This window comes from Coccinella septempunctata, chromosome 4 (genome assembly GCF_907165205.1).
Source record: "Coccinella septempunctata chromosome 4, icCocSept1.1, whole genome shotgun sequence".
Taxonomy (NCBI): Eukaryota; Metazoa; Arthropoda; class Insecta; order Coleoptera; family Coccinellidae; genus Coccinella; species Coccinella septempunctata.
Genome location: NC_058192.1, coordinates 6,213,999 through 6,239,423, shown reverse-complemented (window position 1 = coordinate 6,239,423; position 25,425 = coordinate 6,213,999). Strand labels below are relative to the sequence as shown.

Genomic DNA, 25,425 nt, shown 5'->3' with positions numbered 1-25,425 from the left:
ATTCTGGGAGAGGAACTATTCTAGTAATTAATCTGAGGATTTCATCCATGTCGACGCAACCGTTCGGTCTTGACAAATTTTTAAGTGAACCCATCTTTTTAAGGATTTCTCGAAGGTCAGCTTTCTAGTGGTTTTTCTCTCAATAGAAGTAACCGTAGATGGAAAAGTGATGCATATTCTGAAAGAGGAACTCCTCTTGTGATAAATCTAAATTAAAATCTTCTAATGAAATTTCCAATCGAGCACGCTAAAATTGTCAGTAATATCTAGTGAATTTTATACCGGTATCTTCCTGAAAAAATAACCTGGCAGTTGAACGCCTCTGATTGACGATATAATTAATTGAGTAGTCACTGAATGTATAGAAATAATAGTGAGAAAGTCTTTCATATCGTTTTTAACTAGATGAATAAATAATTTTTCAATCTAAACTTTTCTGCTCGAAAAGATTAACTTCAATCTTAGTCAACCGCCAGAGGCGTCGGAGTGAAGCCCCAAAAGCCCATCAAAATCACTTACACAGAGGTGCCAACAAGTTAATATGACGAAACCGCCATCCTAATTCGCCTATTCAACCATCCTCGCCGCAGGACTTGATTAAATAATGTATGGCATGGATTCAAGACATTGCTTTGAATAAATCCTTCCCAGCTTTGTAACACGAGTAGGCCGTTTTGCAAGACCTCAGGGTCCGACCCTTTCGAACAGAATTTAGGAGTCACAAACGGGAGTTCGAAGATGTTTATCGAATCATCGTTACAGAATATTTCATAATTCTACGTTTGTCGAACCATTGAAAAAAAATAAAAATTCTGACCCATTTTCCATTGACGAATACTTTTCTCTCTGGAAAAATGCAGATGATATCACTTTCGAAAGCTTATCTTCTTTCAGCTCTCAAACACCCATATTTTCACAGTAAATCACCAACATTCTGAGAGAATAATTCACTTTAGAGCTGACCTGGCGACTGAATTCTTCGCAGATTTTTCCATTGTCTAAGTTATATGAGTTTTCCCGAAAAACTCCAGCAGAATTACGACAGCTAATTTAATTTTCCTCTCTTTGGTGTCACAATCTCCAGGAGATTACCAATTAACATCGAATTACATGTTGGGGAGTGCTCCTTCCATTTCGTGATATGTTCTCTGGAATGAGAGCCTTTTAGCAAAAATATGTCCGAGTGAATTTTGTTACATTTAATTCGGTTATATTATTTTCAGGTCTGCACATTCAATTGAAGAAATATCAGATAATTCATTAAATAAAAAGGTTTTTTGAAAACGCAAAGTACCTCTGGCTAATGTAGCACGATTTTCCAACCTCAAGTTTCAAAGTTTTCGAAACAGCCCATCTCTGATCTCCGAATAAAATTTTCAGGTAGTAGATTTGTTTCATTCAGTGGTTTTTCTGGGGTTGTCAACGGTTTTCCACACTCCGCTTGTAATCCAGACTCCGACACACATTTTCATCAAAAGCACCATTCACAGCCCCTGAATCGTATTGGAACGAAACGAGAAAGGCGACCGAAACTTTTTTCCCTTTGAAAAGACGTGAATTGATGGCCGGTTTTATCCTTTGTCATTCGAGAATGTCTCTTTTGTGTACCATTGAATCTGAAGTATCGATTGAATGATTCGGAATCACTTTCATTGGAATGTGTGTTACTCTGCTCGAAATCTCAACGCAAAACACTTTCAAAATGTCCTTGATTACTTGACGATGAATTTTTTTAACCTTGATTTCATTTGCTTCCATTCCTGAGTAGATTCATAATATGTAACCAATATAAAATGATGAGAATCTAATTATGTTCTATGCTTACGGGTTAACGAATCATGAGGAATATTTAGCAGAGAATATGAACTATATGATTCTGCCAACGAGTTTGACAAAGCACTGTTCAAATAATATATTTCAGTGTACTCACTCATATTTAACGAAGACCGGCCAACCATGCGGAATTTGACCTCTCTAATTTCTTCTATTCTTCGCCAATGCAATGACGTCAGAAAAGCATTCATTCGTGAAAAATAACTTGCAACGACTCCACACAGAATGTTAGGTTGCTTCGGTACGGAAAATAGTTTTAACCAGTGCCCTTGGTGACGAATATCATAACCATAAAGAATATTGCTGGGAAATTCCAATTGGGATGACGATATTTCACTCAAAGTATTATCAATATGCTGTCTGGAAAAATAAAGCAATTGCTGGCGTACTTCATCGATCCAGGCTGGGTATATTCCCGGGAATTGGAAAGTTAAACCGTTCTGTACTTTTTTCATACCTTTAAGAACACCTTCGATAAATTGGATATGGTCTTGCATACCATACCGACGTTTCATCCTTATGTTTATACACTAAAAATAAGAACGAATTGAATTTTCCGGAATGGAATTTTCTAGTGTGTCGCTCTGGGAAATGAACACACGAGAGATGGCTTCAATTCATTATTTAGGCCAATTATATTTGTATGCTTGTTGAAACATGCCGCATATAGACAGCTGGAAAGTTCAAGTGGAAACAATAATATATGCCTGAGCTTTATGCACGGTGTAATTTGAATTTCCACCCTTTTTCTGCCAAATATAGACGCAGCGGACTACAAACGCATGCCTACAGAAAAAAATATGCATAATTATATTATATGAACTTCAAGGAAAAATGTAATGAGGCGATTTCCAAACAACCCTATTAAGTGAAAATAGTGACAGAAATTTCTCTTCTCATGTGAGATATAACTTTCATTTGTATACATTGACTGACATAAAATATCTTCAATAATTTACAGGGTGCTACAAATTGAAATCTTTTTTTTATTGTCATCAAGGTGGGTGCATTATAACATTGGGCTTCAGTTCTAAATCACATTCTTGATACAAATGAGTATTTGCAGTGGAGAAGATTAGGAAGAAGTACAGAATCTCTAGGAATTTAATCTGAGTGCTGACAGGAAATTGAAGTAGATAGGCCAATGACTGACGATGTCTTGCAAGCCAGACTACCTTGAAACCGGAACATTCCTCGTAAAGGTCACTGTTTCACTCTGTATCTAGTTCCTGATAATCAACATCGTACTGAACAAGTTGATGCTCGGTACTCCTCAAACGATGTACCTACTATAGTTTTTTTTCACTGGAGAACTTATTGGTTTGAAGCTCTTATTGAAAAATGAAACAAAATGTTGTCGCAAAGACACATCCTTTTAGCCAATCACAAAACTTCAGTGTTCTGTTAGGTAGGTATATCAAAAATAGCGTGATGTTGGGTTAGTCATTTTAGTTATAGTTATAGTTTGATTATATAGTGACCTAACGAGACATTATTGTTCTTGCCTATTTCATTGAGTTTCCTACGACACTCCCATATCAGCTTTGAGTCCATGACATGTTCAGTGCTTTGAAAGCGGCTTGACTATCAGAATGGTTCGCTATGTCACATCCTTGATAGAAACATCGTCGTCCACTTCTCCATTTATGGTTTCATGTCGGTTTCATGTATCTATACATGTAAAAGGGCATTGATGAACACGAATTTTATCCACTCTGATTACCTGATGCAACTGGAATATCCTTAGAATATTGTTTGTTGACGAGATATGCCGATTGTTATACGTGGCTCATAAACATAAATCGTTCAAGCATGATTATTCGCTCTAGTTGTCTTCACACAGAAATGATCTCACACCTTTGTATCCTCATCGTTTACTCAAATTAATTAGATCAATAGCAGTATACCGGCTAGTTGTATTATATTCCTCATTACACCAGTAACTGGTTCACTCCCACGGATATTAATATTAGTATATCAGGTTCTGTGGAAAATTGTTTTTGTAATAATAATCATGAAAATAATTTTCATCCTCCATCGATGGATAAATTGTTTATATTATCCGTTTCCTTGAGAATTATGACATTCGTTAATAACTTGTGACTTATGCATGGATCACTATTCAGTGGATTATCAAATATCGTTGTCAGAATCACAGACAGATGCTCCCAACATAGCCATATTGAAATGTCAGTAACAGTAGCTAGTATTGAGATATTAAAATGAATACCAATAGATATGATTGACAATTAAGTTAATATTCCACTAGCATATTATGACGCTTGGTTGTCATCTGCTTGAATGATACCCATCATTATATGTTCGTTTAATAATAGGCTATTCTTATAATGCCATCTATAATCATCAAATTCTGCTTTGCCTAGAATTAACAAACTCTACTTTTCGGATGTGCATGCATAAACTATTGAAAACATTGAAACACATGGATGTAGTGGTAAATATTCATTCTCATCACATAGTAATCCCTCAGAAAATATAGTTCATCATTTTGATGAAACATGTGTATGAATTGGAAACGAACTGAAAGTTTATACAAGGGGATGGTTTCCTAAATCGGATTGAGTTTTCATATAAAAAACTGCATCAGTTTATCCTTTTCGAAATAACCTAAACCGATTGGAATATAGAGAATGGTTTTGTTTTTTCTAGTTTTGTTTACAATAATTATCAATAGGGAAATGTAACTCTGTATAAATATAAAGAGTTATGTAATTTTCAACACAATTGTTTTTATTTAAACTCTTCTATTTGTGGAAAACTCATTTTGATACACATTTTCAACGATATTAAATATAAGACGACTGAATTCATATTTTGAAAGTCATTTCTATTATCCACACTACACCTATTTATAATTGAGGTTATCGCAAGCATACAAACTTTCTGTTCGTGAGTCGCACACATTTCCAAACCTTTCGAAGTGATTCCTTTCAAGCGAGATATATACTTCATTCAACTTTATTTTAGCAGTCGGTTGGCCATGGAAATTTGACACATTTCACTCTGTATAGTACGACAATGTGGGGTTATGAAGCTTGTCAAAACATTTTTGGGTTTGAAATCCACGCTATGTTGCCCGTTCTACGTAAAAGTTTCTGTTATTACGTAATTTATCACAATGTCGAATCTATTCGGAAAATATGTGACGAACATAAGTTTATACAAACTGATTAAAGGCATACCAAATCCAGTTATTTGCATGGAAAATACAAGAGATCAGTATAATATCATAATATGCACTAGCTTGAGGAGAGTTAATGTTCGTTATCTTCTTTGGCTTACATCATTTGTAGATTTCAAAAATACTAACTCGAAGATGAAATGCATATGATGCAGAGGTTGGGAATGGGTATCTCCCGAAGGAATCAACAGATAATAACAAGAATGTTAAATTCTTCAACAAAAATCATCTTGCATCAATATAAGTAAAAGGAGTTGAAGGAAATTTCAAGTTAAGATGCAACTTCACCGTTGAACAAAAATTTCACATGAATAAACAAGTAACAGGTCAACTTGCGCGTATTTGTGGCTATTCATCTTAATACATTGATGTAATTATAATAATTAGGTATTTATTAGTACCTTAAGACATTTTCATTGTATAGGACAAGTCAAATGAAAAATAGAAAAATCCATTTTAGGGAACTTATTCTCCGATGACATTTATCGAAAATCCTGTAGTAAACTTTTCGCAATAATTCACTCAAACATAAAATTCCGAAATGCTACCACTTTTTTGGGTGTCCCAATAGAAGGAAATTCTTTGTCATACTCTTCGTTCACAATCTTTCTGATTGTGGAAATATTCAGCTGAAATATAAGTCTTTTAGATTCATATAAATTCTCTTACATTGAATATGTTCGCTATCGTCTGACGTATTGTGGATTTTAGAATATCAGGGTATAACTATTTGAATGAGCGGACCTGAATTCTGAATAGCACTTCCTGAAACCCGGTCTCTTTTTTTTCAATCACTTTCGGCATTTTCGTAATGAAAATTGATATTAGTTGTGGCAACGGCGTTATGACATTAACGACATTTCATGAGTGCCAACCTAACTTCGTTCTAGTTACAAAAACTCGAGAAAATTATTTCATGGCCAACCGACTGCTAAAATAAATTTGAATGAAGTATACTTTCCCTTTGATACACTCGAATTTGATCTTCGAGATATTCAAAACACAAAAGTTAGAGGTATTAAGTGACTTTTCCATCTTTTCAATTCAACTTTTCCTCGAGGAAACGCGGGGAAGAATTCTTATTCATGGAAACGCTTTTCACTCCCTCAAGAGATATGAAAGTTGTTCGTTTGTTCGTGTAATTTATTCTCTGCGTATTCGGAATTTTCACGTGAGAAACATCACGCCATGGATAAACACTTCACTGGTGGAAGTTCTTTCTGATCGTTGGAAATGACGCTTTTACTAGGTTCTGGAAGAACTATGGAATTGAATACCAATGAAGAATTCATTAATTAAGCTTCAAGTAACAGTAATTCATTGCCTTTGTTAGCTTAGCTGCTGTGGCGCATTCGCCATTTTGTTTTATTATAATATACGACACTGAGATGGTCAGAGAAGTGGAGGGATGGAGAAAAATCGAGCTTTTACTTCTTATTCCATTGAGGCATTGAATTTCAAGCAACGAATTAATTAATACTGGAGCACTTTTCGTGAAAGTAATAACAAACTACTCAAATTGATTGAACGAGGAGGTATCCTTTTCCACGATGGTTTCCAACATCGATTCTGGCGCCTTTCAACAAGACCCCAACTTTTCGAACCGAATTCATAACATCTCCTCAGGTCTAGGATCTGAAGATTGGGTTAAATTGAATTATGCCCCGGACCTTATTAATTAGAGATATTCAACTACGAATGAATAGCCAGGGGTAAACTTTCGAGGGGATGCGTTACGTTTATATCAAATTATTCAGAGTGGCTGCCAGTTGAACGTCCCGGTACAGACGTGAAGCTACGGACGGAATGTCTAAATAAATCACTTTTCTCTATACCTTCGTCCTTCGCAGCGAACTGAAATTGGGAACATTCCAGCAGACAACTACGGCTGTGACATTCTATTACTTATTTAGTTTCAGTTTGTACGATTTGTCTTAATGGACTGAGAATTTCCAGTTGTCAGCAGAGGAGGAACTTTTAACACTATCAAGACAACATATTCTAACAATCTAGGAGTGATTTATTAAAGGGTCCCTCATTTGATATTGAAAACAAGTTACTTTAAATCGGATGTGCCTTAAACTTGTTTGGATGAAAGTTCCAATATATAATGAAAAAGTTATATACACTGCGTAAAAAAAATAACGCACATTATGGAAATCTCAAATTTATTCTACAACTGAAGGTGTGTGCCCAAGCGGTAGTTTTGCGAGAAGAAGGGTGGACATACACAAGAATTGCAGAAAGGTTTGGAGTTTCCCATACAAGTGTGTACAGAATGTTGCAGCGATTCAGAGAGACAGGTATGAATGTCTGAAGACCAGGACAGGGTAGACCACGGGTAACAACTGCCATTCAAGAACGTTACTTGAGAGTTTCTTCGTTGAGACAACGGTTTGCAACCGCTCGCCTCCTTCAAATTCAGCTTGAGCAAACTCATGAGGTGCAAATTAGCACTCAGACAATAAGAAATCGCCTCAGAGAATATGATTTAACCTCGTGTCGCGGCAAGAAGCCCAGCTCTTACCCCAGCCCATCGAAGAGCGCGTTTGGATTTTGCGAGAGAGCATATCTATTGGGAAGAGGCCGATTGGGAAAGAGTTCTCTTCACAGATGAGTCTAGATTCTGCCTCTACCATTGTGATCGACGTTTCCTTGTATACAGACGTCCACATGAAAGATATGCTCAGTGCAATTTCCTGAATACTACTGGTTTCGGGGGAGGATCGATTATGGTATGGGGTGGAATATCTTTGACTGCTCGCACAGACCTAGTGGTCGTTGATAATGGACCTATGAATGCTGATAAGTATATAAGGAACATTCTTGAAGAGCATGTAGTGCCATTTGCCCCATACATTGGTGAAAATTTCATTTTTATGGACGATAATGCCAGACCCATCGTGCGCGCATCGTTCAGGAGTACCATGAAGAGGTTGAAGTCTCTCGAATAGAATGGCCAGCAAGAAGTCCAGATCTCAATCCGATTGGTTTGGGACAACCTCAATAGAAGGCTGAGAAGTTCAGAAAATCATCCAGCTACTCTTAATGACTTAGGAATCCAACTCGGAGAAATCTGGAAAGGATTAGATCAGAACATTTTAAGATCACTCATTTTGAGTATGAACCGTCGTTGCCGAGCTGTAATTAACGCAAGGGGTGCAAATACCAAGTATTAAATCACTTATCAGCATTTCATTATTTTGAAAATTGTTCATTTCTCTTCTTTCACATAAGATTCGGTGAAATCCTGAATTTTTCTCCCATTTAATGTGTCTTGTTTCGTTCAAAACCTTCGCGAGAGAACATAAAAATAAGTTATAAAGTCAATGTAGAGTTAACTTTCATTAAAATTGAGATTTTCAGAATGTGCGTTAATTTTTTTGCGCAGTGTATTTCATTTTCCATTTATGGTGTAGAAAAGTATTTCTTATGACTAAATATTTGTACGATTCAAAGACTCACTCTGTATAGACTAAGAAACCATGAAATTGGAATATTAGCATGATGAAGCATCCTAGCATAACCAGTTCATGCAAGAAATTTACCCATTTGCTAATGCCAATCTGATACAATTTCAGTGAAACTACAAAAACCCATTTTGGGCACAACAAGAATATCTCCTCGCTTCAAACCCAGTCACATCGGATATCTTAGCGTAAACGAGAAGCTGGATTTTAATGAGTTTCCCCCCAGATCTCTATGAGAGGCAACATATTGAACCAATTCTGATCATTGCCGGCAAGATACCGGACCAATTTAAATTTCCGAAAGCCTGCCTGTGAATTCCTTCAAGCTCGCGGAGTATTAATGCTCGGTACAGCGCCATGAAAACTAATTGTTTCCGCTTCGAAAATACATTGTTTACACGGAATTTTCATCCCGAAATTAATGAACCATCACATTAATTGTGTGCTCTCATCCTGTTCGCCAATTTATGTCGAAGCACTAACAGCAGTTTCTGAATGGTTGTGATAGTCGAACGAAGCGATTTTTCGCCAGACAGTGAATCTTTCTCTTAGCCTGTTGGTTCACATGCTCTGACACAGACAATTGCAATAAAGAATGAAATCGAATCGACAGGGTATGCAATAATTTCACTCCTGGGTGAAGGTGAGGTGGCATCATGAGATTATTTTCTGCTCTGATTTTGCAAAAGGATATTGCGACATAGGGGTGCGAACGTTTGTCAACGACCTGGACGACCTGGGTCTCTTACCGCACCATGGTAATTACAATGAGCCCGGTATCAACAACAGTGACGTCATGACGTCTCTCCAGGCGTCCCCTTGGACGCCTAGGGCTTTGCCGACGTGTCCTGTTTAGTCGGTTCACTTCATTATCTTCTATATCTCCTATAACAGGAATCTTTGCATGGATTGACGAGATGATGGGGAGGAAACCAAAGAAATCGATTCTGAATTAGCTCTGTGTTCAAGACATCTTGGGGAATGATAAATAAATAAAGAGTTTATTATGTCAGGAAACTCAAAGAGGCGCTGGTTTGTGAATAATGATTTTAATAATTCAAACTGGATGAATATCCCGGAGTCGGCTTTTTTAAACTAATAATGTTGAAGTCTTTATGAATTATACTCCCAATTAATTTTAAGCTCGCGCACCCAAAAAGAAATATTGTTTGGCGAAAACTGAAGTACAGAAAAAATTGAATCAGCTTAGTTGCGATGGACAGACCAGTTCAATCTACTCGCTTCCGAAAATGGAGTTTTGCTATATTTCATTACATCTCCTTCTCCACCTGATCGTCTCTCTGTGAATATTGAAATTTGACTGGAATATTCAAAAAAATCGAGTTCCGATTCAATTAGACACTAGACCTATAGTATCAATATAAAATACATTCATCGTGATATAATTTGATTCCTATGACATTTGTTGGTTCACCGTTGTCGGTTCATATTACATGGATTGTCCAAAGTTACCGCAGCAATCTGAAGCCTCAACTATTTCATAGTTGAATGTTGAATTCGGTATTAATCATAATCAAAGCGTCGCCTATATCTCAAAATAACACATAATTTCACTTTGGTATTCGACAAACCACATTGTTCCGGACTAATTCAACCTGACTGCGAATGAACCATATACACATGATGAAATTATTGAATTCCCATAGCAAGCTCAAAATACAGAGCAGTTTGTTTCAACTACTGTGGAGTTCTCGGAAAACCAATCACATTCAAGCAAGATTGCATTGCTCAAACTAAAAACTCTCCTGTTATCAGAGATTTTTCATCCTTGCCAACATATTCAGTTCATAATGGGCTCAAATTAATTTTCTTTTTCGGGTAGTGAATAGGGGAGGTTTAGAGATTACATTCCACATTTTACTGCATTTCAACACGACACACGTTATATGTCGTGTTATAACTCGTGAATATTGAAACATCTGTATACCTGTTGAATTTTATCACGTGCCACATCAATTCTACACTCGACGATGACGTCAATTCGAATGACATTCCCAGGTATGCCCGCTCAAATATCCCTTTTCAAGGAATTCGTGATATCGTTGACTGGCTTGCTGTATTACAACATTATTATGTTCTTTGTATACTCTTATAGAGGTTTTTCATTGAATTGGGTCTTGGAACTTCGCAGACATGCAGCTAGTGATTCTAAAATCTATAGGTACAAACGATATGATAATAACACTGGCGTTGGGTTTTCCTGCACCTGTTTCTATTACAATTTGGTGTCGTAGTGCTCAATTTTTCTAAGATCAAAATTCATGGCCATGTTTCCAATGATTACAAGAGAGAAACTGTCACTAATCATCGTAATCTGACAGGATATGGCCTCCTACAACTAACAGTCCAGCTGAATGAACATTAATATATTTGTAGCTCAGGATTCTATGATTGATATATTTCCAATTAGTGATATACATACCATGAATCATATACCTCATTTATCATCATCATCATCATCATCGTTGCTGTATCCCGTTACCGGGAATGAATCTACAAAACAGACTTATAGTTTGATAGGGCTTATTGCGAATGTGTGCCCTCCTGTGACTGAAGAGACCCTACCGTGACCTACAGATCCTTCCACACTCCGGGCATGGATAGTCACCAACCAGATCTGGCCGCCGCTGTATTCTTCTCGAGTCTCTATTATAACTGTGCACCATAGTCCTCCACTGTGACCTGTCTAAGGCTAGTTGTTCCCAGTTATGATTTCCATTAACTCCTGGTTTCCGGGCTCCCTCTGTCAATTCGCCATACAGAGCTATTTTGGGGAGTCTTGTGTCTTGCATCCTCAGAATGTGGCCGCTCCATCTGAGTCGGGCCCTCGTTACTTGAGTCTCAATTGTTGTACAACTCGCGCGTTGCAAGACTTCTGCCTTCGAAACTTTGTGGAACCATCTGATGTGCATTATCTGTCTTAGATGACGTTGTTGCGTTAGTTCAAGCTGTTTAATATGTCGCCTGTAGGGCGTCCAGCTTTCGCTTCCGTAAAGAAGCGTTGGGAGGACGACTGCTTTGTAAACAGCTGTCTTGGTCTTCAGATTGAGGTCGTGATTTTGAAACACTCTGACCTTTAGCTTCCAGAATGCCCGTGATGCCGAATTGATACGGTTGTGTATTTCCGTGTCTAGATTAGCCCTAGTATTTATGAAGCTTCCCAAGTATTTGAACTGCTCGACCTGTTCTAGAGTTTCATTCTCCATGCTGATATGTGTTTGAAGGCTTTCTGGCGGACTTACCAGGATTTTGGTTTTGTCGATATTGAGTCTAAGGCCTAAAGCTTCGTATATTTGTTTATAACCTACCCATTGTCGAAGCCAGACTCTTGAAGCTCTAAATTCATCGATATTACCTACTTTTTCTCTAGGAAAAAACAAACCATGGTTTTTTCATGCAGACGTTAATAAATCTCACGTTCACTATCTTCCCTTTTATCAGATTTTCGATGATTAATTCAGAATCTCTTCATCATACTTTTCAAAACGCTTTCCCATTAACAGGATGTCGTTTATTGTGCTCCACCTTTTAAATATTGGCCATTTAGGATTTTATCTTCTCAAGTCTCAATTACGCCTTCTCGAGAACTTTTTTCTATTTGCTTTCATCCTTGATTTCACCTAAAAAATATTGAGGGAAAAAATCTCAACCCCACCGGTTTATCATAAATTCGACGATATTCTGAGATCAAAGTGGAAAACCTTCAAAACATACTGATAATATTTTTCTATATATTTTTTTCATTGAAATAAGAAGGATCTTCCATAGCAACGCAAACCAATAATTCTCCTGAAGGATATCTCGATTTTTTCGAAAGACATGTTTTATTCAAGGAGCAGAAAATGAGCATTTCTCTAAAAAAACTGAAAATAAATTCTCTCTAAAATATGACCTTCTTATTCGATGAAGAAGCTTCGAACGTCGTTCTAATGATCCCGCGGGAATGAAGTTGGAACTCGGGACTCCTTTGAAGTTGGTTTATGGGTGAAGTGGACGTGTTCGACGTTGCCATGTAATTTATACAGGGTTTCGTAAACGACGGTGGAAGTAATACAAGTAGGAAAATGTTGGTGACTTCGGAATATTAAGTTGCCGTACAGGAGTTTTGCACAAAATTAACTCGGTGTTTAATTGAGGAATCCAGGAAGGCTTATGAAGGAAACACTCATAGAACTGTGTCTTCTTCGAGGTTATGACGTATCACATCTTTTCAGAAGTAGGTATGATATTACGTTCGCAAATTCACATCGTTTTCACAAATTTTGTTTGCTAGGAGGAAATGCCGTTTTTTCTTCTGTGATGGTGGTATTACTCGCATCGTTAGATACGATATCTCATCAAAAACATTTTCAATTAAATGTTGCCTAGAAGAGACCGGTCAAAAAGTGATCAAATCCTATGTACAGGGTGGGCAAATTTCGATGTTTTAGCACTACAGCTTTTGAACCAGAGGAGATAGACAAAATCTGATACCCCATTCTCGTTCTCTTTTTCAGAGAAACTAACAAGAGTAGTAGTCATTTTTGGCCACCTTCTCTTGTTTTCGAGTTATAAGCGAAAATTGGAAAAATGGCGATTTCGAAATAAATTTATATCTCCGCTAATACTGATGATAGAGCTCTGAAACTGAAACATTATACAGGCACTTTTTTGAGTAGAATCCAGTGGCCTGCTTGCCTTTTTAGCAGGATTTTTAATTACGAAGCTATGACCCAAAGTTATGTTTTTTTAAATGGGAACACTAGATTTATGTGCAATTTTTTGAAAGCTTAATTTTTACTGATTTCAAAAATATATAACATCATATGGTTTGCATCGATATAAATAATAAAAAATGGTCAAAAACCTTTTTTTCTCAATATTTCTATGATTTCAACTTTTGATGAGCACAGAAAAATAGAGCTTCCTATAATAGGGCAGTCTCCTTCCGGAAATGTCATTATTTCTATGCTTTTTACCAATTTTCATGAAATTTGAATCTTGGAGAAATTGAGTAAGAAGCATAGAAATGAAAGGAATAATAGAAGGAGACTGTGGTAATAATAAGATGCTACATTTTTCTATTCTCAACGGAAGTTGAAACCATAGAAATATTGAGAAAAAAGGTTTTTGACCATTTTTTATTATTTATATTAATGCAAACCATATGATGTTATATATTTTTGAAATCAGTAAAAATTAAGCTTTCAAAAAATTGCACATAAATCTAGTGTTCCCATTTAAAAAAACATAACTTTGGGTCATAGCTTCGTAATTAAAAATCCTGCTGTAAAGGCAAGCACGCCACTGGATTCTACTCAAAAAAGTGCCTGTATAATGTTTTAGTTTCAGAGCTCTATCATCAGTATTAGCGGAGATATAAATTCATTTCGAAATCGCCATTTTTCCAATTTTCGCTTATAACTCGAAAACAAAAGAAGGTGGCCAAAAATGACAACTACTCTTGTTATTTTCTCTGAAAAAGAGAACGAGAATGGGGTATCAGATTTTGTCTATCTCCTCTGGTTCAAAAGCTGCAGTGCTAAAACATCGAAATTTGCCCACCCTGTACAGCCAAGCTTCTAACTCCACACCCCCTTACTCCACACCTTAATCAAAATATTCTATCACAATATCGCCAGTCTGAATCCAAAAATTACGATTTGATTCCAGACTGAGAATCATGCAATAATCACAGAATCATAGCCACATATTTTCTACATGAAAAATTTTCCGTGTATTCATAAAGAGTTGTGAAGATATGCACATCCAATGAGAACTGAACCGTTCGTTCTGTTCGAGTTTAATATGCCTTTGAAAAACTTTTCAGCGTTTCATCTGGTCACCGTTGAAAAAGCAGCATATGAAAGGTAAATGTCCAGTTTACACGATGCGATTGCTTCCTCTCAATTCACTTTGTTTCGTTTCCCTTTCGCTTTGAAGTGTTGGAATTGCCTTCTTGTTGGGAGCAATATTTCGTTTCATGTGGTTTTGATTCATTTGCTCTTCGGAAAATGTAAAAATTGTATGTTTTTCAGGTTTGAAATATGCTCCCACGTGCAAAGTGAAACTAAACGTTCTTATTTCGTGTATTTTCAAGTTGAAGCACATAAAAATAAAAGTCTCCCCTCTCAATTAGGTTCATTAGAGTGTTTTGACGTTACTTCATTTCGAAATACCCTAATATTCACTGCTTATTGTCATGAATTTCGAAATTGAATGAGAAGAACTGGAGCATTCGCCATTTTGTTGCTAGTCATCGAGATATTCAACAACTGGGCTAATTTGTAGGCATTAAATGACTCTGTAAAAGCTGTAAACTGACTGTAACAATATATGAATCTTGTTAGGTTAGAACGATGAATGTTAGATTAGTGAACTTCAATACCCTATAAATTCCAAACGAAGCATTTTTGGCCTATAGCTTATTGAAAAAATAGGGTTATTTTTCTATTTTGAATCCATGTACAACGTTCAACAAACTCACAAACTATAGCAGACTCATTGAATACAACCGAATGAAACCTTCGATATCCAGTAACTACCATCAGAATTGAATTACAGCATCTAATTTGCATCAACCGATATAACTGGCGTTGTTGTGGCAAATAATTCAGATAACATATCCGCGTCCAGTAATTTTATTGCAATTTATGGCTTGAGGTGAATAGGTACAGGGGGGGGGAGATGCACCAGATTTCATTACATTTACAGGCAACCGGGAATCTCTGGAATGAATGTGAGGATATGTCGAAAATAACGAATATTGATTCAATATTAGCACGATTATAAAAATTCCTTTTTTTAAATTTTAACTTTGCAGTCGGGGTGGACATCAAAGCATAGCCGAATAACCCTGTATATCAACCCCGTTAATCACGGTATTAAATTCGTGAGTCAGTGAGAGCCGTTCATTAATTCATCATTGCAGTATTATACGATTATGCTGGCACGGCTTAGCTTCCATTTGGGACAGATTGCTGTATCTACAACAAGCCGTAGATTTCCAAAACATGATCAAAGCCAAGCTCCTCGCCCTGAAAATTCAATTGGGAATTCAAAAAAGCGTCAGAATGAGGCGAGAACAGAAAAAAATCAATAGGTGACGAATCATAATTGAAAGAATATCAATAACAGAAATTTTCAATCAGAAGTCTTATCTTCTGTTGAACTTTGTTGCTAATTATGTGACTTCGAAGCGAAAATTAGTACTTTATTTATATTTGAAGAGCATTGGGCTATTCAACAGATTTCTTCATTTCAATCCTCCGTTAAACGGTGTTTATACCCTCAATTCACCTATGTATCAGAAATATCATTATACGCATTGATTGAAACTCTTCCCAAAACAACTGGTACAAAATTAATTGCCTTTTGATTTGAACATCAATCTATAATTCCAGAATTCATTGCAGCGGAAAAATAATCAACGAAATTGGAACAAAATGAGGAATTGACTAATTGATGAAATTAAAAAAATGAGGTTTCGATTCACAAAATATTCCGGTCCATATTAACTGAATCTACTCGCTGATGATATTTGCAAAGTACCTTCCCACGTATTTGATTTGGCAGCGCTGGCTGTTTTACCCGACATTCAATTCAGAAACGAAGGATCATCAAAGGGGCTCAGTTTTTCTGTAATTTACGAGTTTATAAGAGGTGGCTTGGCTCACTGTGATTTCAACTGAGAAACTGGCTTCTCTCACAATGTGAAAAAGTAAAAAATATTCGTATATTTAGAGCATTTATTAGAACTTGCCAAAGTGAAAAAAAATTTAGCTAAAGGAGGTAATAAACAAGACTAGGCTATCTTACTTGATGAAGTTTTAATTATTTGTATGTTATCCTGATTTCGAGAGTCTTCTCACTCTGTACAACGCATTCTGGAACCTGGAATAAGGCTAGCTATTTTCAAGAATCAACAGGTTCTGGTTGGGTATCGAAGAAAGATTAGAACATGAGATAATGAAAAAGAGGATCCGCAATTCAGTGCACAACACTGTCCCTCAAGCTCTAATCTACTGTGGATACAGCACAATCCACTTTTCCATCAATATTATCCTTTTCTCAATTGTTCAAAACTTTGAGGAATAACAATTATATTTTAAAACTAGTCTTTATTAGTCTTAACAGTATGTTTCAGTGATACCTTCCGAATAACTATATCAATTTTTTTTTCAGTTTCATGATGACCACACGACCCAACATGAACTCTTCTTCCTGGACCAACAGACCGACCAGCAAAGAGGCCGAATGGGGCTCATTTGTGCGATGAGCCTACGGCCTCGTTTCCCATGGACCTCCCAACGACGGTGCAAGTACACTTCAGCGTGGGGCCGCGCCACGAAATCGCGCTGTTTCGTTCTGACACGCCACTGGAGCAGATCAAGGGTGAGTTTCTTCCCAAAAACATTTTCCTCAGAGTTCACTTATAAAATACATAGAATGGCAGTCAATTAGCCAATCGGTGGACGATGAAGATAATAATGAGTAATAGCGTTCTCCGAAAGCGCTGACTGAAAGGCGCTGGCTGAAAGGCGTTGACTAAAAGGCGCTGGCTGGAAAGCACTGACTAAAAGGCGCTGACTGGAAAGCGCTAATTGAAAGGCGCTGACTGGAAGGCGTTGACTAAAAAGGCGCTGGCTGAAAAGCGCTGACTAAAAGGCGCTGGCTGGAAAGCGCTGGCTGAAAGGCGTTGACTGAAAGGCGCTGGCTGGAAAGCGCTGGCTGGAAAGCACTGACTGGAAGGTGCTGACTGGAAAGCGCTGATTGAAAGGCGCTGGCTGAAAGGCACTGGCTGTAAAGCGCTGATTGGAAGGCGCTGGATAAAAGGCGCTGACTGAAAGGCGCAGTCTAGAAAGCGCTGACTGAAAGGCGCTGGCTGAAAGGCGTTGACTGAAAAGTGCTAGCTGCAATTCTGATTGTTTATTATTTGCCTAATTGCGAATACCCTTTATAACTATTCTTTTTATCTATACACTCATCAAACAATAAATTCCTTCAAGTTTTTTTTTTTCAAGAAGTCATGTATCTCGCCGCTGTATCCGGATAAGTTTTATGTATAATGTTTTTGCCACATGTGTAAAAATTCCTCAGGTTTTTCCGCCAAATAGGCCCAGCTTGAAGTTATACGATCAGTAAATCTATACATGCTCCAATAAATAGGCAAAACGACGCCATTAACAGAACACCATAATTTTTTATGGATCCGATCCCAATTCTGATATAATGGTGACATGAATTCCTTGCTTCAAATCTGGGATGAGATATTCCATCGGTGACATTGCCACTACGAATCGTGACCATCATCATAAAAGGGGCCGATAAAGTTGTACTTTTCCTGTTTTGTCATAAATTGCGAATTGGGGATTCGTTTTCGTCAATTCTTCTTTCATATATAGTTAAATTTTATGATGCTTCATCAGAATGAAGCCTTGATCATGAAATCATATCTCGAATCGGCCATCGGCGTTTTTATCTCCTCTGAACAAAGAAAGGAAGAGGAGTTCCATCGATTCCACAATTGAGAGTTTTATGATTATTTATTTTCATCATCTGACCACTGTTATATTCCATGGCAACTATAGATGCCATGAAAAGATTGATTCCAGGACAAATTGAACCTCCTTGTTTTATTTTCGGATGAAAAACATCGTAAAAATATTAATGCTACACGACTTTGATCAATCAGCGGTGAAGTGAGAAGGTATTCGTCTCTAATGTATACAATGACGTGTCAAAAGAACTTCAATGGTTCTATTTGATGAAAAATCCGGCATTATCTTTCACGATTGAGTTTTTGATCACATGCCAGACGTATACCGACTTAAAAAAACTTAAAACTGAAAAGGGAGAAAAGTTACCTTTTCTACAATCAAAAAGTAACAGATGTCGATGGCGAATTGAACATACTGGGGAGATTTTTCGTCATTTCTGAAATGATAAATTTCCAAGTATTGCAGGTTGAATTCAGCAGGCCTCGTATACGAAAAATGAGCTCCAATAAAAACGCGAATTACTGGGTAATGCTCAGTTTTTCTCCCGGATGATTAGTAGCCGTCAGGGTTAAATTGGTGTGATTAGTTTCCATTAGTCTGATGTATTTCCATTGTCACTGTTTTTGTGGCATACCTTCGAAAAATTTCGTTTCGTTTTCTACTTCAGGTCAGTTAAAAATTCGTCAAGACCAAACGGTTGCACCGGGGCCAGAGATTTGTCGCTACAAGAATTGTTTTTTCAGAATATGTATCACATTTGGACCTGCGACGATTTTTCTGGGAGATACGTGAGTTGAAAGTTGACTTTAGAAAAATTCCCAAAACTACGAGGTTGCTTTTTGATCAGGTAGAAAACTATTTCTTTTAACTCATCGTTACTATTTCCACAGGGTATCATACTATTTGCTTTTGCTGTTGATTCTTCTCGGTTACAAATGACTGTTTTAATAATGTTGTGAAATGCATAGAACAAATAAATAATAACGAACAATTTATCATTGAACTAATAGTGAAAAATGTATTGTATTTACTGTATATTTGTGAATTGACGAGAAGTATGTGATAGCGAATACCAATTCCATTCGTCCAATTCTAGGTTCCGATGAACATTGATTGGCATCGCATAGATAAACATAACTGTATCGGCTCAAATTAAAATCCGAATAGGAGAACTGCCTTTGCGTCGGAACAGCGCCCCAATGTTTTAAAAATCAAACCAAATGTATGTTCAGGATCTGCAATATTGTGTATTTCGCATGCACAGATCTCCCAGGATTATTGGTGATGTTTTTGCATTGCACGTGTACTCTCTGATTGAATTGCTCCAACTTTTGCGGAACATTTTCCGAGTATGCAATAAAATGAAAGGATTCCCTACAATCATTTCTATAGAATAAGTCTCCTATGAAACAACAATCGTTTCCATAATCGCCATTTTTCAATATCCCCACGCAATGATAAAAAAAAAGTTATTTCACCATATTTTGTTGAAGAGAAATTTAATGGAACTAGACACATCATTCTGGTTTTTGTCTTCAGCATTGCCCTGTAAACTGCGGACAGTTTTTATTGAAATATATACCCGGTTTGCTGTGTCCAATGCAAAAATATATGGGGTCATATAGCCGTCGAAACTCGTAAATATGAATCAGCGCATGAGTCCTTCCTAAAATAAGTTCCTATAAATCCTCATGAAAGTGGGTATATAACAGGAACTACTACATCTACGGATCCTGCATTATGGAAACCCATTTGGATGGAACAATCAATTCAAAATCGCAGAACTCGGTGATCCGCAATATTTTTGAGAGGGCTGAAATCTAACAGGCTTAAAATTCTACCACATTCTTTGGTCCGGATATATTGTAATAATTTGTCACCCTTGAATATGGCTCCTGGGAATTCACGATATGTATATCCTTCTGCTAAAGACACTTTTCATATCTGTAAAAGTTATTCTATCGACGTTATAGCAAGTGAAGTGAGCTGTCTTGTTTAGTTTGAACAAGTTGTGCAGAAATTCGATGAAGGAAGAACACAGAAAACATGAGAAAAGGATCTTGAGTTATTCTTTCGAAACGAACGAGGATACGAGGTACATAGATGAGGGAAGAAAAGAGAAGACGAATTCCATGTAGACGAATGTTCATTCTCAACAACAACAACAATATCTTCAGCAAAGGAGACTGTTAATATCGGGTAGTTTGAAAAATAGAAGAATTTTCCAATTGAGCTGATTTCTTTCAGTGAACAAATGTGTCTGCAGTTATTTTATATGGGTCTAACCGTTTGAAAGCTTTCGTTGCAGGTGAACAAACTGTAGCCCTCAACATATTCAAAATTAATTCCTCATACTCTCAAATATTGACGGAGTTAATTATTCGACCTCTGCATTCCCGAGTACTCTGAATGCTCGGCTACATTCTCTTTCCATCGTTTATTCAACATCTTCGTAGAGCTTTGTCCCTCAGCATCCAGCGTCGTTATAATGCTCGAAAACGCACAAAATTTTCTGAAGCATAACTCCATTTAACGATGTATCCCTCGCGAGATATTTCCCCCTATATACCCCATTCGAATTGCTCCGATGATTTTCCGAAATATTCCTTTCGCCTGACCGAAAGGCATAATATGGCCATCGTTTTTTCGGTCCTGTGAGTTCATCTTTAATGTCATCTCCGTCAATTTCCAGTGCAGCGAGGACGTTCTCCCCAGGATGTTGTTGCTAACGGCTTGATCGTGGGAGTGAATGTAATATGCCTGAAATTTCTGATGTGAAACAGATTGGCGAATGCACTGAGTGTGTCAGGATTTTATTTTAGCTACCAATTCTGCGGAAATCGTGGAAAAATTCGAATATATTGTACCTATATAATACTACTATTTATTGATGTTTTTAGTTGAGTATTCAACTCTATTTACCTAATACTCAATGCTAATAATAAGATTGAAAGTTTCTCTATCTGACTTTCGATCGTATCAACTCAATCGATGACACTGGCAGTTTTTTTTTAGATCTATTCAGATCAGCAGCAGAAGCTGGTCCGAACGATATCCTTAAGCTGTACGACGTCGACGGCCATCTTCTGAATATCAGCCCTAGCCTTCCTTCCAACAAGTCCAGCAACCGTTACGTTTTGAAAGTGGTCGCAGCCAACGGCCTAGCAATGCTCGAAGAATCTGCAGGTAAAGTAGAGGGATTATGTAGTCAACAGAACTCTTTTCTGTCTGATTTCTGCTTCAAAATCTGAAAGAAATTCATTCATTTATTCTTATCTTGTTATATGAGGCAGAGATGGTCGGATGGTCGACTTTTTTCTTTTATCCCTCCTCATCTTATGTCAGGTTGAAGGAGAAGTTCAACGAGCAATCGTCAAAATTTTTATAAAACCTAAAGTACAGCAGTAGTTTGGTTTGATCTCATAGCAATCATATAATATTGAATAAACTTTATTTGATGTTTATTGAACTTCTTTGCGGCTTGCATTTGGCCACCTACTAATTTACTGGATAATACGATATTTTCGATAATGTTTGTTGTTTTTAGGTTCAACTTTAAAATCGTTGGAAGCTAGAATTTCAGCTATAGAAAGGCAACTGAAGTCTGATCTTCCTCTACCGCCGGCTGTTGAGGAACTCAAACGTCAAGTAGATGCTTTCAGAGAAAAACTAGAAACGTCAGAGAACCTGAGCTGGCTCGGTAAGTTTCTATACGATATAATTTTTTCTTGTTGTACAAAACTCGACATGTAGTGGTATTTATTGGGCGGCATTCGCCAGCCGTATTAAGGGAATCTTTTCCTATTGAGGGAAGAAGGTTTTCTTTCATTCACTAATTGTCAGATCTGACAGTTCTTTTTATCAAATAATCAATGGTTGAGTTCAGAAACCAGCCTTGTGAATATTCCACAAAACACTCAACACTCACACTGGGAACAAATTTCATTCAACAATAATTGGGAAAGCGCCGACTATCTAATCCAGGTGATATAAATTTATATTGTGTTTCAAAGTAAGTTTTTGACATAATTTGGGTTTTTTTCTGTGTTTTGTGATGGTTCCGTTACAGAACAGCATAGGCATAGAGACATGGACTGTGCTTTCCCATTCTATGTATGTATGAAATACGGTCAAAAAAAGTGACAGAAAGAAACTGAACATCGAGTATGCAGTTGTCTTTTTCTAGAATTTTGATTGGTCCACACTCACCTCTATATGAACAAAAAAGAGACAGGTAAATGCCCGATGATCATTTCTCACTTTCTATGAAATAGACAATTTCATGTTGGCATTGCTCAGTCCATGTCTCTATGTCTATGCAAAACAGCTACTGAATTGTCAAAGTTAGTTATCAAAAATCAAAAAGATGAAGAAAGGAGGTGCAATTTAGTATGTATACAATTCAGCAATCCGTCGGAAAGGTGATGACGTAGATGGAGACTAAAGTCGAACTAGAGGAAGAAGAACTTTAGCAGTTGACGTGTTCTGTGACACAAATGTAAGAACACAACCAGAAAAACTGCCAAATAACGTCAAAACTTCCCTTGAACATAGAATATAAATTTTATATCATCACATATCTGATAGTCGGCGCTTTTCCAAGGATTGAGGCACATTGAAAGCATATATGATGCTCGAAACTTTCAAACGGCAACGTACGGTTCGATAACTGGAGCACTTGCTCATGAAGCACCAACGGCAAAATTTTCTGATCCTTCTGAATTTTCAAGGGCTCGCTCTGTGCCGCCCCAATTATAACGCTGATCGACACATCAATTATCTATGGCCTTAGTCAAACACCCCGAGATTAAACGGCGCCCAGAATCCGCAAGAAAACGATAAATAATGCTTAGTAGCTTAATCAATTTTCTGTTTCCCAATAACCGAAATTACAATTGTGAGCCCAAGTGATCATATCAGAGCCGACAGGAAACGGTGATGATTACACAGCTCATGGTACGCTTTCAGTGTTCCAGTAATTACAAAAGGTTCGCTTTGATCTGTGAACACACGCATTATAATTACGAGTTCTCTGGTTGGTACACTCCATTAATTCCTCGGAAATCTTTGTGTCGTAGTGAAAGCGAGCTCTCAGGAGAAAACGTCAGAGGAACTTCTCTTTTAAGGGCGTCTCGGAAAGATGTAATTACGTTTAAGTTGCCGAATCAAAATTGTGTACCCACATTTCGCATTCAGTGTTCCATTGAACGTATTTTCATTCAAAGTGGTTTCGACGAGTTCAACCACCTGAATTACAACGAATTCGCGGTTACATTTGAGGGAATTAATTTTTCGACGAATCGATAAATGAATTGTTGAACCACGAATGAGAGTGTGGATGTCGTGCGGAATTCAATTTTGGCATAATTAAGATTGATTCGGCTCCCTTTGTTCAGCGCCTACGAAAAGCTTGTTGTATGCTCAAGCCACTCTGCCTTGGGCTAATTTCCAAGTATCGTGCCGAACTGCAGAACCAACTACCCCTTAAAACACCTTAACACGTAGAACATCCGATGTTGAAAGAATTCGAAAATCCAAACCATAAGACGCGCAAAAACTAGTCTACAAAGTCGCCAAAACAGCATTATCTTCGGATGATGTTGTTGCCCCTAGGATAACCCTTGATGGCGGTAAACTTCAACGTCTCAACTTTCACAATTACATCCCTGATCCCGGCGTGTCTTCCGATACTGCATCACCGATATTTCACAGCTTAAGCCAGAACCGTTTTGCTCTTCCGGATAAAACTCGGTTTATTCAATTTAGCTTCACATAATTACCAACGGGATCCCTTCTCTCCTGGAAATTGATAATGAAAGGAATTTATATGGGATAAAGCTTCGACGAATTCAGTTGAGCCGCTTTTGTGCGTAGTTTAAAGCCGAATTATAATTCGCAGAAAACCTGGCTTTTGAAGAAGAGAGGATTTCGAATCTTTCCAATCTGTGCGAAATTATGGAGGGTGAGCCGGTAAACTTTGATGTCTAATACCACAAAACGAATTGCAATTAGTCTTCTTAACGTTCGCTTTCATCGGCATAAGAACCTTCGAGCCTGGGGGGATATTTTCAAGTTATAAAAATCAGAATCAGATAAAAGGAACGTTTTTGAGAGAAATTATCCCTACATAGAGATATTTCCCCTCTGAATGTTGAGGATAAAGCGATAAAGACAGAATATCGTGACGTACCTACAGGATATTCCACCTGAAACGCTCTCTGTTTGTTTGAAGGGGGTATGATGAGCAAATCTTCAATTTTACGAATTTTTAGGAATCGTCAATTAAGTATATCTATTGATTCTAAAAAGGACCTTTAACGGTCATCAATAATGATAAAACTTTATCAGAATGACAAATGATGATCGTGTTATAACGACAAAGTTGTAATGACGAGCACTAATGATACCGTAAATGGTCCAAAATGAGGTCTGAAATTCAGTTCTATCGGTGAAAATATTAATTGGGAAATATTTGTGACAGCTCATGAGGATGAGAGGATCCTCATCAAAATACATTTCTTTCATATTTATTAGTGAAATCCACTGGATTCATCAGGCTTAAATTGATTATTTCAAGCTCTTCTTTTTCTTGGGTATGTAGAACAACTTTATTTAACTAACAAAGATCTTGCCAACGTCCCTTACCAAATCTACATCAGGGTTACACATTTGAGGAATACACTATACATTATATGTACAGAGGACAAAAAAGCCAGTACCTATCCATCAAAAAGATCGTCATTTTTCATCGGATCAAGAAAAACAACCTAAACCTTCCCGGTATAACTTCATCGACTGCTTCTCTAGAAAATTCAATTCTATTCCATTTCGAAATGTTTACATCGCTTAGGATTACATTGAAATGATGGCGAACAGATATTTCGAATTCGATCTACCTCCTAGAAAGCTTTCTCTTCGAGTAACCAAGTTGCATACAGCTTCACTTCCTTTGTAGCCTTTTTTGCGGAGAAAAATAGAATGGGCTGTCTTTTTGTCGATGTACTTATCCCTTGAAAGTTTTATGACGCGGAAAACATCGTCCTGAATAAGACTGCGAATAGGGATTCTTAATTCTAAAACACATTGTTATCAAATTGCTCTGAATATTCCTCGAAATTATGCAAATACATTTTTGTTTATATCTTCCAAGTGGTGGAAAGGATGCGATTTGCAATGGGGCAAGATGAGGAAGGATAAATAAATAATCTAGGCGTCATAAAAGATACAACGTCGGTAAATCTCTTGCTTGTTTCTGGAGGAAAATTTTCCCGAATACACTGAATTATGCATGGAAATGCAGGGTCCTGATGGAACGAGCAAAGATTAGATCCGTAGAACGGATAGAGAGATATATTTTCAGTATTAATAAGAAGGTAACCGTGTAATATGCATTCATAATTGACGAAGGAAAAAACGATGA

At 37.2% G+C, this 25,425-nt stretch overlaps 1 protein-coding gene across 1 annotated transcript in view; it reads left to right on the top strand.

The window, feature by feature from the left end:
* Positions 1-25,425, top strand: part of LOC123310916 (high affinity cGMP-specific 3',5'-cyclic phosphodiesterase 9A) — a 62,080-nt gene that overhangs the window by 28,238 nt on the left and 8,417 nt on the right. The window contains exons 2-4 of the mRNA XM_044894627.1: positions 16,690-16,899; positions 21,021-21,191; positions 21,553-21,705. Coding sequence (XP_044750562.1) covers positions 16,803-16,899; positions 21,021-21,191; positions 21,553-21,705 — 421 coding nt within the window. The 5' untranslated portion in view covers positions 16,690-16,802. The remainder of the gene's footprint in view (positions 1-16,689; positions 16,900-21,020; positions 21,192-21,552; positions 21,706-25,425) is intronic.